This window comes from Vanellus vanellus (genome assembly GCF_965231255.1).
Source record: "Vanellus vanellus genome assembly, chromosome: 2".
Classification (NCBI taxonomy): domain Eukaryota; kingdom Metazoa; phylum Chordata; class Aves; order Charadriiformes; family Charadriidae; genus Vanellus; species Vanellus vanellus.
In genome coordinates this window covers 106,516,282-106,532,370 of record NC_138906.1, presented here as the reverse complement: position 1 = coordinate 106,532,370, position 16,089 = coordinate 106,516,282, and the positions used below count along the sequence as shown (strand labels likewise).

Sequence of the window (16,089 nt, the reverse complement as noted above, 5' to 3'; positions counted from 1 at the left end):
CCTGTATGTCATATTCCTATATATGCACAAGACAGTCTCCTGAAGGCACAGCACCTCCCCTCCCCATTTTATTTTTTTAAAAGCTGGTGTTTACAGTGCATTATGTTCCAATTTGACTTGACACAGGGCCTAAACAGCACGCATCTTCCCTGGTGCTGCCACGAGGCAACCCTTGGAACAGTGTTTCAAGTCCTGATGAGTGTCAAGTGTGGCAGAGCTTGCAGGGCCAAACCATTAAGTCATTAGTTGGTGCTGAGGTTATGCTGATGAAAACATTTATACCTGGTAACTGCTCCATAGCACACTCTTCTCACTTTTTATATGTGGCTTTCCTGCATAAGGGAAGTATCTTGACTTAAGATGCACCAAACATATTTCTCAGAAGTGCCCCAATATGCAACAGCATACCTTCCAAAGCTTTCAAAAACATCTGAAATTAACAGATTTGAGCCAGCAAGAGTAAGCAATTGAACTTTTATTCATGATCATTTACATGTGACTAAAAACATTCACCACAAGATGCAAACTTTCAGTTGTCTTGTATTTAGCAGTGAAAATAGTCATCTCTTCATAGTAAAGCACCAAGGAGCACATCACAGAGCAGTCAGAAACAGATTTCATGTGTGGGAGGGGAACTGATACACAACATACATGACAGAGTCAAAGGTTTTATAAAAATCTAAAAGTTCCGGAACAAATTTGAGAGTCACCTGAGTGCTTGGCAGGAACAGTATTATTTAGGAGCAGTTACATTACCTGTAGTGGTATTTACATAACACCTTTTTTCTGCCTTTTTTGAAAAAAAAAAAAAAAAGAAAAAAGCTACTTTTCACAAAACCCGCTAATTGGGCCAAACATTGGGTTTTTCCATTTCACCTGGTTTTTTCAATGGGAGCCAAACAGAACAGTTTGCTAGTAGGAATATCTACAACAACTATAAGAGCAGATATCAAGAGGAAAGGAAAAAAAAAAATCAGCTCATTATAGCCTGATTGGTAGGGGCCCAACTGCTGACAGGCACCCATACATATACTCCAGTCAGCTTTTTCCTTTACATTTAATTAGCATTTCATTCAAACATACTACATTTAAGAAGACAACGTGATTTTTTTTTTAAGTTAAGTTGTGTACATGGACAAATACATGTACACAGTTTTGGTAGTCATTTAAAGCTGTAAAATTTATAAGTAGAGATCCCTATGGACCCCATTACAGACTAAAGAGAAATAACCAGAATCAGTGTTACATACAAAACAATATTCTAACACAGAAACCAATACAGTTATCAAGTAATTCATTAGAGAATAAAATTGTTATACAAAAAGAGAAATCCTGCCTTTTTATCACTTCAGAACAGCAGATAAGAAGGCAACATTAGGAAAAGTGCACAGCAGAGAAGAACTGTTCAGTTTTCTGAAAAAGTTGAATTTTTCTCCACACACCAGGCTTTTGTCCAGAAACATGTAGGGTTAGGATTGTTTATATTCTCTCCAGATCAGTCTCTTCTTGCATTAGTTCTGAGTAAGGCGCTTACTCTGACATGTAGGAACGATACATCAGGGCCACGATAATTGCTGCTATTGCTGGGATCACCCAGTTGGACCATGAACTAGAAGGAAGTTTTTGAAACAGCAGTTTAGATAGTGACAATCAGCAAGTTTTTTTAAAAAAGTCATTGCTTAAAGAAGTCCTTTCTCTCCACTCCAACAAATACTTCAAAGTTAGGGCAACAGAACACCTGGGCTAGCCAGTAATACTGTAGCCAATAAAAAAAAAAGCTTCGACTTTTAAGGCTTTGTAACTAGAGCTTACAAGAAGTTTGCTTACTAGAGATGAGTAAGACTCTAGACACATTTAAAGTCATGGCATATTGCCCAGAATATCATACATTCAAAAGCCATGTAAGTAGCAGAAACACATGACACTTCCAAGCACCCAGACTCCCCACTCAGGAACAGTCCTTTGAGGTTTCAGCAGTAACCAACTGTCAGCAGGCTCTAACTTTAGCAAGTTTGATTCAGTGGTGTTCCAAAGTGGTCCCCCCCCCCCCCCCCCCCCTTCCAATCCTGACAGATTTTCCTCTTTAGAGACATAATCCTCTCTATTTCCATAATCCTCTCTATTTCCCTTAGACAAAACAGTTGTAGGAAATTTTACAAAGTGAGGCATCCACATCAGTAAAAAAAGTCAGCAATGGCAACAAGTGTTTTCTATTCAACTGATAGAGACAGTAAGCTAACATGCTTGTGAAGTGGTAAATAGATACCAACTTGGACTTTACATAGAACAGAAATTTTCATGCACCATCCTGACATCTAAGCTTCCAGCTGATAGAAGCTATTCAACTTTCTAAGCTTCAGAAACATAATCATAAGGAATTTAAAGTTGCCATTAGGTGTCATACTATACCTGGAATTAGACTGAACAGTGGTAATAAGAGTTTCCTGGAAAGCAAAACAAACAGATATTTACCTCAGGCAGACACCCCTCTCCACCTTAACCAGCCCCTCAATTTCTCAAAACTCATTAAGTGGGACTAATTTAAAAACAACTCAGTGCATTGCATTTGGAAAGCATTTTCTCTGAATTCCTATAACCGACTTGTGTTAGAAGCTAGCAGCAGTTATTAAAAAAATATCAAAGAATTTTGCTACAAGTTTTCCATGAAGCTACTTCAACCTTAGGTTACATTTGAAGAGTTTTAGTCACCTAAAAGACAAAGATCCATTATTTGCCTAAAATCTAATTGAAAATACTCTGAATTAATACACAAGTATTTCTTATATGGAACCTACATGAAGAAGGCTACTAATTTACATCCACAAGGCTTATTAAACTTAGGGTTTTAGAATGGTGTTTCAGATTACAAAAGAATCAGTCAAATTATAGTTGTTTCCAACATTGATTTGGATTTCTTGTTCAGTTTCCTTAGAAAACACACAAGATCAAATCCCAGTTGGGTACATGTGCTTAATTTATATGAAGACTTATTAATTTGAATACTACTAATTGCACATGCCCCTAAGTGCATTTGAAAGATCCAAGCATTAAAACTGTACTTAAATTTTGTGGTACAAAATCCATCACTGAAAAATGAATTGCTTCAGTATCAGAATATTTGCAATTCATTTTAAGAGCAAAAGATTCCCAACATCCTCTCACGGGTTCAAACAGGCTACTTTTTCAAGCATCCAAATCATCACAGTTTATCAAAAGACAAATACCATATTTGAAAGAATAAGGCACTGATTACATCTATATTGGTTTTGTGAACGCCTCCATGAAAAACTAATCCCAAAGACACACTGCATGGGACAGCTTGTGTTTGCGCTACCAAGGCTAACACCTTCTACAACAGACTTGCTGCTTCCAGGGCTGGGGTATAGTTCTCACATCAAGACAGTAAGAGGAACATGGCCCAGCTCATCAAAAACCTGTTTTTAAACAGTATGACACTGGACATGTACACTGAGGGTACTTTAAATACAGTCCAAGGATGAGAAGGACATTTGAAAGCACAAGGCCTTCTGACGGCTTCTAGAGAGCCAGGGCACACAAGGCCTATCACACACTCAGAGCACAGTGCAAAGTGAAACCGTCTTATCAGCTACACCCACACGTCCTGCTGGAGGAAAGTGCTCCAGCTTCCTTCTGGAATGTCAGAAAACACACACGTAGCATAGTTATCTATGACCAGCACTAAACCAAGTGAATAAGCCAAATAGGAATGTAGTAAAAAGTAATTTGGATACATCTTAACTCCCAACTGGCCATGCTTTGACAAAACTAATATTCTAAGTACTTCAGTTTAGCAAGTTCCTGTAAGTTTAATCAAAGGATTGTAGAACTTGCTCTAGGCAGTCTGTTTCTCAGTTGCATTCATGATTGCTACTCCTACAGCTGAAGTGTATATTGCCCTGAATTTCAAAAGAAACCTGAATAGCAGATGTTATTCTTGGTGGGAAGAAGCTCTGAATTCCAGTCGCTGCTCCAATTTCTTGTTTTTATTAGTATACTAGTTCCGGTCCTTAATTAATAAGAAAATTAATAATTGCTATAGCAAGTATTTCAGTGTAAACATTTTTTAACTTCCTTTAGCTTATTCATATTATTGGAAGATCTTACAAAAGTCATTGTTTCTTAAAAGTAATCTCAAAAAGCAAGAGTAACATCCTATTCCTACTACATTTCATTAAAAAATATTCTTCTATTTCCTAAGTGCATTGCTGTACTGTTAAGCCAGCCCTACGCAAACATCCTCTACACACATAGCAGCACCAACTGTACAAGTAATCCCTGATGCACTTGCTCCTTTAAGGGACATCTGAATTTTATGAGTTACATAGAATAAAGTTGTCTTGGCACTTAACTGTTAAAGATAGAAAAAAAAAACCTAGAAAATAAGTGCAATAGTACATTGACAGGACACTCAGCAAAATCTACTGGAACAGTTAGGAAGCAAGCAGTATTTTCACCTTGAAAAGGATTCACAATTGCAAATTTTCCCCTCAAACCGAATACTAGAAAATCATTGACTGATTCTAGATTCACCTTTTTGCTATAGCATAAGGCCATCACACTTAGTAACCTTTTGGTTCAAAACCACACAAGTTAAAAGAATAGCTAACAGGAAGAATAAGTTAAAGCCAGATCAACATAAGAAATTTATGACCTGAAACACTACGCTTAAATTAAGCCAAATTATTTTTGCCTCTGGGGGTATACCATTTACAGAGAGATACTGATTGTCATGGCCAAAAGAAACAATGTGGCATTTCAAGAAACACACTTACTGTTGGCTTCTGAAGCTTTCCTCTATCATCCTGCAAGAAAATAAGAAAAAAAAAAAAAAAAACACATTTAGACAAAAACCCCAAAGCATTCAAATAACATTTAATGACTACATTCAGTTTGCAAATCTATTTTTTCTGGTTTTACCTAGGAAACAGACTTGCAAAAGAACAGATGTCAGTGTATGCTTTTGAGGTACCATAAAGAAGAACGCTTCCTTAAATAACACTTCCCAGTATACAATAAAGTGAAACATGAGTCTCCAACAGAATTTCATTATTTCTTGTGCCCATGTTTTTGCATTTCATTTGTCTTAAAGAGTACACATAACCTTAGCTTATACAATCTTGTTAGTTTACCTAGTCTACTCATGTTACCAGGCAAAGTCATCTAACTAGTTTTGATCCAACATCCTGTACAAAGGTCCAGAACTATGGATCTTTCATAAACTTGTGAAGTTTTACTTGAAAAAAGTCACATTTGTTACAAAAAAGCCCAACAGTATAACCTTGAAAGAGCTGTATTTGTACATTAAACTGTCAAGCTGTTCCTTGTTTGACAAGTGCCTGTTTTGATTTGACAAGAAAGAACTGAACTGGTAGCCAGGTTAAGAACAACTTCACTGATATCAACTCTACCTGAAATAGGTGACAAGCCTGCGAGGTTACAAATGTGCATCAGAGCTCAATTAGTTTGTATTAGGAGAAGCTACACTATTAATATTGTCAAGAGAGGATTTAAGACAGATACAAGATCAAGAATCTTACTGTGAAATCCACTACTCAAGACAGTGATATTTACCCCTAATGCACGACACAAGAGGCAGGGATGGGCAGCAGAGCAGACCTTATAGGCACATGAGCAGCCTAGGTCTCTAACAAGTGGTTTTCAACTGTTAAGATGCAGGAGAGCTTAAAAAAAGGCCTATTGGAAGGAAGCCAGGGCAGCAGCTCTGTAGCTAGAAATAAGGCCTTCAAAGCTTGAGGCAGTAGCAAGTTGCTTGTTAAAAGTACAGAAAATAGTAAGGACAGTATTGAAAAGAAGTGACTGCTAATCCAGTGGGAACTGATCATAAACAACCCTGACAACTGCAAGTAGGGAACACACAGCACAAGACAGGAGAAGATAGAGCATCAAACCAGAAGTAAGATGCTTACAGTAGCCATTTTTCTAAACACATATGAAGAGCCATAATCATACTTTTAGATCCAGATGGAAGCCTGGCATATATATTTACAATGATTAAAAATGAAAGCAGCTTTTGAATAACAACTCCGCATATTGACATAAGAAAAGGCCTAGACGTTCTGATATACCACCTTCAGGGGTTATAGAGTGTCATTATAGAGCTCTCAGGATACACCAGAAATGGCATGATCCCATATTCAGTTTATTCAAGAATTAGGTCGTAAAATATTTCAAAGCAGCAAAATTTTAGATGTGACCATCTTTACGCTACACTAATCAAATGCCTTCACACTGGAGAAACCTACCTCCAGTCCAGGTCCATCCAAAAACAGCTGCAGGACTGGCATCCAACCAAACTAGCAGCTCTCCTTTATTTTGAACTAAATTACCAGAGAAGTAACTGAACAGCAAGTACTGGTATTCTCACATACTCACCGGATGAAGTTCCCCAATAATAAAGGTTTCTGACAGTGTCCTTGCATCTGTGGAATGGCCAACATCTTCAAAGTTCTCAGTAGCATCTCCTCCAGCTTGTTCCCTGAGGACCTCTTCACCACCTGGGTGCTGCAATTTTTAATGAATTTGAATTTGTTACCGAAAACCATTCCACATTCTAAAAAAGGAAATTCTTCATTTTTAAAAATAAAAGAAAATTGTCCTTGCAAAATCAGCTGCTAGACTTTAGAGCAAACAAACCTCTCTGAATAACTAGAGCTTTACATGCTCTCTGAAGCCAAAACCAAGGAAGCCAAGTTTCTACTCCATCAGCAATAGAGCAGTAAGAGGCACCACCCCTAGCAACTAAAGTATTTAGAACATTATAGGAATCGTTCAGTCTTTTAATAGCCCAACTATTACTTAAAGTTACATTTCATGTTCTCAATTCTGCAGGAAATGTATATTTTTATCCAAACAATGATTTATACAGCAAAAGGATAAAAGCCAAAATGCATAGGTTGCAGCAAGAATGTTCCAAGTAGTTATAATGAAAAGACTATTCAGAAGAGCAATCAAATACTGAAACAAGTTGGCAAGGGAGCACACAGAATCTACATCCTTTGAGGTTGCCTAGGCAAGGCACTAAGGTACCAGACCTTCAAGTTAATCCTAGTTTCAACTAGGGTTTGAACCAGATAACTTATTTTGGAAAAGACCCTTGAAGGTTATTGTATGATTATCTATTAAGCCAGCTACTTTGGAACTGATTAACCACAACAGAAAGCTCATACAACACTAAAATACCAATTCCGTTTTAGCAGACTACGGAATCCCAAAACCACATTGCTGATAAAACCCTTGAGACATTAGAGAAGTCATCTTCCAGCATCTCCTAATACCTCAACCCATCACCATTCCCTTAACCTAAATCCCTGATCTCCATTGACTTTCATTCCTCCCCAGCACACACTTTTGGGATTGCATGCAGTTCTACATTTCCATCCATCAATAACTCCGTCTGTACATACTGCAAGATATGACATCTAGTTCAGTGAAATTTCCCAGTGAAGTTACTCATTCATATAGCAGATAAGTAACACGCCATAAAAATTCACCCCTCAACTTTAAAGTAGAAAACTACTACAAAAACACCAGGAGTGATTAGGTAAGCAAGTTGAAAACACTTTATTACTAATGCCTTGGATTAAGGCAACCATAAAATAAATTCTAACGCTTTACCAGTGACAGAGGAAATAAGGATTTGGAGACTCAACACCATTTTAAATGCCTCTGACTACAGAATTTAAAGTTATGAAAATAGGCAAAATTTCCACTATTTAGGGTCATCTTGCCTGGAGTATAGCTGAAGAGAAAGGCTATGCTTAGACAGTAGATTACAGAAATGGCATCAACATTTCTGCTAGTCTAGGCAATCTGGTTTGGCATTTACTTTAAATCTACCATATTAACCTCTTATCAATCATCCTCTTCCAACAAAAACAGACTTGGTCATACAGATCAGGAAGGCACTATTACTACCAGTTTCCAGCAGTACCAGATCTTGAATCTTTGCATTAAAGGCAGACACTTGTTTTAATAGATTAAGTTCCTTTTTTTGTTTGGTTGGTTTTTAGGAAAAAACCTCAATCCAACACTTTTTTTAAAGAGCCAAGATACAACAGCTAGAAGGGTAAGGGATCCCTACCATGACTAAGCAAAGCAAGATTAAGCAATTGATAGAGAGATCAGGCACAGCAGCCGAGCCAAAAAAGGTTAAAAGAGTGCATGCAGAGTAAAGATTACACAAGCAGACATGCAAATATGGCACGTTCACTAAAATCCTGACCTTGAATCCATTCTGATTCAGGGAAAGGACTGGACAAAAGTTGATGGATCACTCAAGTTCAGTGCTTTGAAACTTATAGTACATTGAAGAAGCTGAACTTGAGTCTACAAGGCTCTCCCAGACATTGCCACAAACAAGTCTTCAAATAATTCCTTCAGCAACATGGCATTTGGGGTTTTGGGGGTCTAGAACAGTATTAAAAGAACAGATCAAAAAACTGCACTCCAAAATTGAAAAAAAAAAAAAAAACAACAAACAATGTAGCATCTTCAGCAGAAAACAAGGCAAAACTCCTTGGAAAAAACATGCTTGGAAAACATGCTTAACAAACAAGACATCAACAAATAGCAAAAGGCACCAGAGTTAAACTACCCATAAAGCACCAGTAGCATGAGTAGCATGTACACTCACTCCATGCATTGCAATGAGCCCAAATCCTACTTGTGCACATAGATAAAAATATAGTTACTCCAGAACATTGTCAAGATCACATGATTTACACTAGTTCTCCCAAAAAATTCACCACCCAGTCAAACAAGTGAAGACCTACCAGTATAACCGCATCTACATTAAAACTATTTTGCAGACTACTTTAACACCTGCAGGTTGCTGATTACAGAATGATCATATACTAATTTGTTCCCAAATCCCTCCCTTGCACCACTACAAAGCAGTCACGTAGCTATATTGGCAACTTCACTGAGGCACTCCAGCTTTTCTCTGTAGGATGAGTTTTTGGTCTAATTAGTAACTGACCCCTTTGTCTACAAAACCACAACATTAGTGTCACCAGTGACCATGACCAACCCTCTCAGTGGCTATCACACATCAGCTGAAGGGGACAAACTCACCCTGACCTCTGCTACCATAGCTGAACAACTGACAGTACTTTCTCCCCTCACATCGGCAAGACTGAAGTAGAGAGAATCACATACAGAATTTCAAACTTAAGCCATCCAGCAGATGTTACTAGTAACCTACTATACATACATAAAATTACTTCAAAGCTAAACACTTTTTTTTATATGGCACATCTGTTTAAAGACAAACATGCAAGCCCTCAGCAAATAACTACCACATAATACAGGCAATTAATGAAAACACTTTGCTCTAATGAAAGGGAGCAACTATAATGTCTCAAACAGCAAGAAGTGACTTTTCTATCAAAATATGAGCATTTTGCATGGTTTGATGAGTTTCTCAAAGTTTGTTTATACAGGGCCTTCATTCACACTTCAGCATGGTAAACAAACTTTGCTACCAGAATTTCTACTTTAATGAAGAGCCTCTGGATAGGCCCTGGAACTGGAAGCCCACAAGACTACACAGATAACTCCTAAACTGAAATCCTCCTGATGCAAATCAGTAAATGGTTTTTGCAGATAAAACTGTGGTTCAAGGGAAATTAAAAAGCTTTTGCTGGTAAGTTTAGCAAGCCTAGCTCATTCCTAGGACATCCCCAATATAATAACATAAATATTTAAGTAACAGGCATAACAGAAGTCTGTACAAAGCCATCACTAGCACACAGCATAGACTAATTCCTAACAGCAGCATGTTAGAAAGTTTTAGATAAAGCAAATGAGCAGTTAAACTCACTGCTCTCATCTGGGTCAGAAGTCTGTGATTACTTCATCCTGAACACCTATCACCTTTTCTCCCCCTCACTACAGTCATGCAACTTTCTCAGTATCATAGTTCAAAACTCTATTAAAGTATAACTATCCTAATTCACGATTCCTGCCTCCTGCCCCTTCCCATACTGGGAGAATCAAATCCAGGGTCCAATTTAACATTTGGAGAGATTCACAAAGGTTTCCATGAGCAGCAGTCTTATAAATTCAAGTTTTGCTTTCTGCATTACAGAGAATGAGAAGCAGAAAAGGGCAGCAACAGAGCCAGAAAGACCTGGAAAACCTTAGCTTTATCATGCAAGAGAGACAGACTAACACCTGCTTGGTTTAAGGGTACTTTCATGTAGTCTGAAGAGTCCTCCAAATAATTTCCACCACCTATTTAAGTCACAGGACAGAAATTCTGTACTTATGTAAAATTTTAGAAGCCTGAGAGAGTAGATCTCTTCATGAGAGTGTATTTTTGAAAACAATCATTAGGGTTTTGGATGAACTGCAAAAGAAATGCCTGGTATCTGGGTACCCATTTCCCCACTTACAAAACTACAGCTTGCAGCGTCTTGCACAAAAGAGTATTAAGAAGTGCTATTTCTCAAAGCATTTTCAAATCTTCCTGCAAGCTTCATCAGAGCTTAAGGAAATAACACTGGTTTTAATCCTTAGACTGCAAGGTTCTGCAATAAAAATTCACATTCAAAACAAGCTAGCACCAGCACCTTTGATGTAAACTATTCATTACCTTAAACGTGGAAGGTATTATGCTACTCCTCCACAATATCATAATACTGGATGAATATAACTTATCACCATACAGCGGAGAGAACATTTTTCATTCTGACAGAGTAAAACAATATGTGCTTTTCTGCACTTTATTTGACCAGCAATCCAAAACATATTTTGTGGGAGCTGTCCATTCTGTTTAGAAATAGTGCTATAAAAGCACAAGTTTACACCTTATAAAAAAACATTTTCATTGGCCATTAATATTGTCGCTAAATTTTGATACCACTACCAATTGAAACAACCTAAACAGAGTCTGTATTAGATTGATATTAAATACTTATCATAGATAGCTTCTGGAACAAGGAATTTCTCTCAGGTGGAGAGGTTTCTGTTAGCTTCTCTGCCTAGCTTAAGGAATCCAACCAAGTTCCCACAAAAGCCATAGGGAGGATTCTCACCATGGTGGGAAGTAGATCAGGACACTGAATTTCATTCCTATTTTATAGGCCCAGGTACTCGTTTAGCTCAGATTGATGTCAAAGCTGATTAGTGGGATTGTTTTATTAAACTATGGAGAAATACTATCAAGCATTACCAACATACTTAATCCACTAATTGACAGTTAATAGTATTCATATATGTAATTATCTGTAAAGATAGCCATAAGATCCTGCTGTGACTACACATGCATTTCAAGTAGCTGTTTTCCCCTTAAATGATGTAGGACCTGAAACTATGAAAAGGTTTCCTAAGTTCTCTGTAATACAGGTCCAAAAGCCTATGAATGTAAAAGATGATACCCAAGTTTCTGGTCACAAGAATAGTCTTTCCTGTCAAAAGCTTTCAGATACTGTACTCCAAGAGCTGTTGTCTCTCGGTTTCATCTCCTAGAGGATATACTTTGATAATCAAAGAAAATTCAGAGATATATATTCAAGTTAAAGTTTTCCTGAGAACTGCCATTTAAAAAAATTAAAAATCAGTTGCTGGAATTTTCATCTTCAGTAACCCCTAGGATAAGGTGTCAAACTGCACAATCCTTCTCTCCTCCAGCACTTCATCTGTATTTCAAAGCATCTTTTTAAGCCTTGTCCTTAGGAAACCAATCTAATATGGTCACACTATGTGTGATCTCCACTCCTATTGAGCCTCACCACTCCCAACGCATATATATCACCACCTCCAGTCCACTTACTATCTAACCTCAGTCAAGTGTTCAGAGGCTGATGGTTCCAAAAACCAAACAAGTTTCACTAGACTTTTACAAGCTTTATGAAGAGACAACAACTGGACAGAGGAAATAAACTCTAAGTACTGTAATGGAGTGAAAGCCAGCAGCATGCTTTCACTTACTAGGCGTGAGAGCATCCAGGGTATCTTTAATACAGAAGCTATAAAGTTTTCAACTTTATAACCAATAAAAAAATATTCCCATATGTTAATGAGTGGTTGGAGTGACAGCTTGTTGTACTAAGAAATTGGACTGGTGAGGTCAGCTTCTGTTCCCAGTTCTTTGCTCCTTAGTAAATTGATACTCTTACCTATTTACTACTTGGGAAGACCAGGAGTGAGATGATGCTATAGCAGTGGTCTCTCTGAAGTACTACTAAACTTAATTAAGTAGCCTATATTTAATTCTCAAAATATTTCAAGCTTTTCTACTCCTGCAGAGAACTGCAAAAAGTAAAACAGAGTTTGACCAATAATACTATGGAAACAGCTAACATAACCCCCACTTCGCTGAGAAGCGTTTACCATAGTCTGGAATGCAGCAGCAATAGACCAGCTCCAATTTCTCCTCATTTGTCACATGTAAATGCCTCAGGGTGTCTGACAGTGTCAAAAGAATTAGTACATCACTTGATAAATTAACCAGATATCAAAAGCATTCAAAAAGGTAAAAAATGTGTCATAAGAAATATTTTAATCCAAGGGTTCCACCCCAAAAATCAACACCACAATGAACACGACAATATCCAAGAGCTTTCCTCAGGAGTATAGTTTCATTTAGATACTCTGTTGGAAATAGTTATCCAGTCTCATTCATTTATTATCTCAGATTATGAGCCAGAAATTTCAGCTTCAGAACCAGCCATAATACATTGAAAGCATAATACAGTGCAAGGTTAAATTCTGTGGGTGCAGAGAACCCACAAATCTAGAATTAGAACCCACAAGAAAGAACTATTTAACTGCCTATAGACAAACTGAGTTCTTTTGATATGCTGCTGAATTATCAACGTTCTTCTGAAGGCTGAAATGAAGACTCTCTTGGAGAAATTTGCACACGGTCATGCCTCCTAATATTTAGAATTTTTATCACATATACCAAAGGAAGAGACTGTCAGCTTATTTGTACAACTCTTTAAATCCAAAAGCTCATTACATCCTGTGTTAGGTTTGTGGGGTTTTGGTTTTGTTTTGGGGTTTGTTTTTTGGTTGGGTTTTTTTTTTTTGCGGAGGGGTGGGGTGGGAGGGATGGATGGTGATGGGGGGTGGTTGGTGTGGGGTTCCTCCCCCATCCCCAGTCTGGAAGCACTTACACAATTATGCATCAACCCAAACTGATCAAGTTTCCAAGAACAGCTACTTCAATTTTTCAGGCTATATGAAAAACTATTCTCCTCCAGGGCTTCTATAATTAAATTGGCCTTGCCTGCATAACCAAAAAAAACATTTCCATAACTGAAGGATGAACCAGAGCAGGGACAGAGCTAGATGAAAAGTAATTAAAAGAGTCAGTAGATCAGTTTCACAATCTGCCTTGCTGAAAAGCCAAACAATTTGTGCTGGCACACAGCTTAAGAACCAAATATTACTTGTGTGAAAGCTGTCTTTGAAAAATTGGTTGTTGACCTCTTATTTGCAAAATGCTCAATTTATACCCTGAATTTCAAACGTTTACAACCACAAAAATCGAGATGGGCCACAGAACTAGCGAGGCTTGAATTCTGCCATGTCAGTACTGATCTGAACTGCATCCTCAAAGAAATTAATTTACAACTGTAATAACACTTTTTAATTGGATGCTAGGTTTTTGCAGATTGGGAATAGCAGGAGTGAGGGAGAAGACTCAAAACATCATTAATAAATCCTAGCAAACTATTTCAGCATTAAATGTAGCTTACTATTTGCATTTCTACGCCTCCACAAAAGAATATTTTCGTTGGTTCGGTCTGTTAACTAAACCACTTCTTTCTTAACCATGTTTATCAATGATTACATCAATTGCTCACCATCAACAAATGATCAAGAACATCAATCGTTAACTGAGGCGGGGGGAGCGGGTACGACGGTGACGGGACACGAAGCCAAAGTTGTTCAATTTGACCGCTGGACTCTTACTAGAGTTTGAACTTTTGCAGCTTCGTTGCATGCCCACGCCGAGCGCACCAGGACAGCAGCAAGGGCGCAGAGCCTGCGGGGAACCGGCGCTTCCACAACGGCGGAGAGAGAGTTTAGAGGCGGGAGAACGGGGAGGAAAGCAGCTCCTAGCACAGGATCACACCCGCCGTGCCCGACACGCTTGTGTTTTTCCCGGCCCGAGGAGCGGCCGCTGCCCCACCCGGGGCTTCCCGCGGTCCGCTCCCCCTCCCACCCGGCCGTTAGAGCAGCCCTCGCGCGCCCCCACCCCAACGGCCGCCAGCCCCACCGCCCTCCACCCCATGGGCGCCACAAGCAAAGCCCCGGGGCCGCCACACGGCTGTTTCCTCCAGAACGCTACGGCAGCAGGCTGAGGACGGCACCCGTCACCGCTCCGGGGGAAGCCGAAGAAAGCCTAACCTTTCCCCCTTCACCTCCCCCGGGCACCCACCTCGTCCAGAAACTTGGTGACATCGTAGATACGGTTGTGCAGGATGATCCAGGTGCTCTGGCTGTTGTTGTGCTGCTGCACCTCCTCCAGCCGGTAGTACCGGCCCCGCCACGACTCACCCCCGGCCTCGCTGGAGCCCACCATCGCCCCTCACAGCACAGCGAACAACCACTACCGCGTCGCTGCCTCCCCAACCGACTATAGCCGCGCGCACGCCGACCGGAGCCCAGCCGCCAGCCTATCACCACCCGCCACCGCCCCCTCCCCGCCGCCCGCCCCCTCTCTACCGGCTTCTCATTGGCGGGGCCAAATGCCTTTCAAAGAAGGTGTCAGGCCGGCGACGGAGGTAGCTGCGGAGGTGGGGCTTACGGGGGTGGGGTCGGCGACCTCGTGTCCCGCCCTCTCCCCCCCTCCACCGCCGCGGGCGTGAGCGGCGTCCTCCACGTGACCGGGGCCGCTGGTCACGTGCGGCGCGTGGTCCCGGACTGGCGGCGCGGTCCCCCTTCCCTTCTCTTCCCTTCCTTCCTCACCCTGCGCGCGGAGGTTGCTCGCGACGGCGGCGGGAAGCGCGCGGCTGCCTGGGCGCCCCGCGTAGGCCGTGAGGGAGCCCGGCAGAGGCGGCCTGAGGAGCGTCCCTGCCTAGAGGTGCTTCCCGACAGCTCCCCGAAACCCCTGGCGGCCGTGGCAGGAGCCCCTCGCCCCGTGCCGTGGGAGAACTCTGCCGGCGGCCGTAAGCCCGGGCTGCCCTGTGAGACATTCTGCCCTCCCCCCCCCGTCTTGCTGCCGGGTGGGCTGAGGGCACAGGCAGCAGCGCCATCCCCTTCTCTTGGCGACGCCCTTTCACCCACCCGCCGCCCTGTTTTCCTTCAGTTTTAAGACAAAAGCCGGTTCCTTCGCTCTGGCCTCTGATGTGCTTGATGGCTTCTTGTTTGCTTGGGCCAGAACGGGTCCCCTCAGTCCCCCTCAGGGCAGCACCCTGTGCTGTGCCACCGGCACTTGGTCACACACCTGTACTACTTGGGTGCTTCAATAGCAACAGCCCCATGTACACAGGCATGATTACAGGCCGTTTTTTGTTTGTTTTGTTTGTTTGTTTGTTTTTGTGGGGTTTATTTACAGCATAACTTCAGTGACATAAAATTCACCCAGCGTGACCTGTCAAGACACCTTTCCTCAAAGCTCGTGTCCTCAAACCGGGACACTTCGGTAGGTGTTTTGTACACTGTATGTGTGCTGTTGGTTATCTGTATGCAGGACAGCTTCATACTTCCTCGCTGAATGCCACCACAATCTCCAGATCCTGTCTGTAGTTCATTACAGTCAGCCTAATGGGAAAAGTAGCTACTGTCCCTCATGGCTTGGTGTTGTTCTCAGCTTTAGTTGGGAGGCTCTTCATTCCATTTTCCTGATCATTACTGAAAATAACAAATATCAACACCAAGCTCTGTGATTTATCTGACTGATCTCACAGAAAACCAGTGATAGCCATTATCCCACTCATGTCCTGTTTAGCTTACAAGGAGCTCTATGGTGGTTTCAAGTTCACATATTGTGATTATTGACACGTAAAGATGCAATTTCTCCCACACACGTTAAGTTCTACTTGTACAGAAGGCAGTTGGCTTTATTTCCTGTGATTTATAACTAGTAGTTCT

General features: G+C 40.7%; 1 protein-coding gene across 1 annotated transcript; it reads right to left on the bottom strand.

Moving 5' to 3' along the window:
* Positions 1-462: 462 nt before the first annotated feature.
* Positions 463-14,716, bottom strand: CYB5A (cytochrome b5 type A). Its single transcript, XM_082499361.1, has 5 exons — positions 14,435-14,716; positions 6,415-6,543; positions 4,794-4,823; positions 2,410-2,444; positions 463-1,609 (listed from the first exon to the last, which is right to left on the bottom strand). The coding sequence occupies exons 1-5, from the start codon at positions 14,576-14,578 to the stop codon at positions 1,531-1,533; spliced, it is 417 nt and encodes a 138-aa protein (XP_082355487.1). The 5' UTR covers positions 14,579-14,716; the 3' UTR covers positions 463-1,530.
* Positions 14,717-16,089: the final 1,373 nt, after the last annotated feature.

What these genes read in the sequence shown, in the direction of transcription:
- CYB5A (XM_082499361.1), bottom strand. Translation starts at nt 14,578, where the DNA reads ATGGTGGGCTCCAGCGAGGCCGGGGGTGAGTCGTGGCGGGGCCGGTAC. An exon ending in TCACCAAGTTTCTGGACGAG is followed by an intron (nt 6,544 to 14,434) that starts GTGGGTGCCCGG and finishes TAAAAATTGCAG; the next exon opens with CACCCAGGTGGTGAAGAGGT. An exon ending in ACTGTTCAGTCTAATTCCAG is followed by an intron (nt 1,610 to 2,409) that starts GTATAGTATGAC and finishes ACTTCCTTCTAG; the next exon opens with TTCATGGTCCAACTGGGTGA.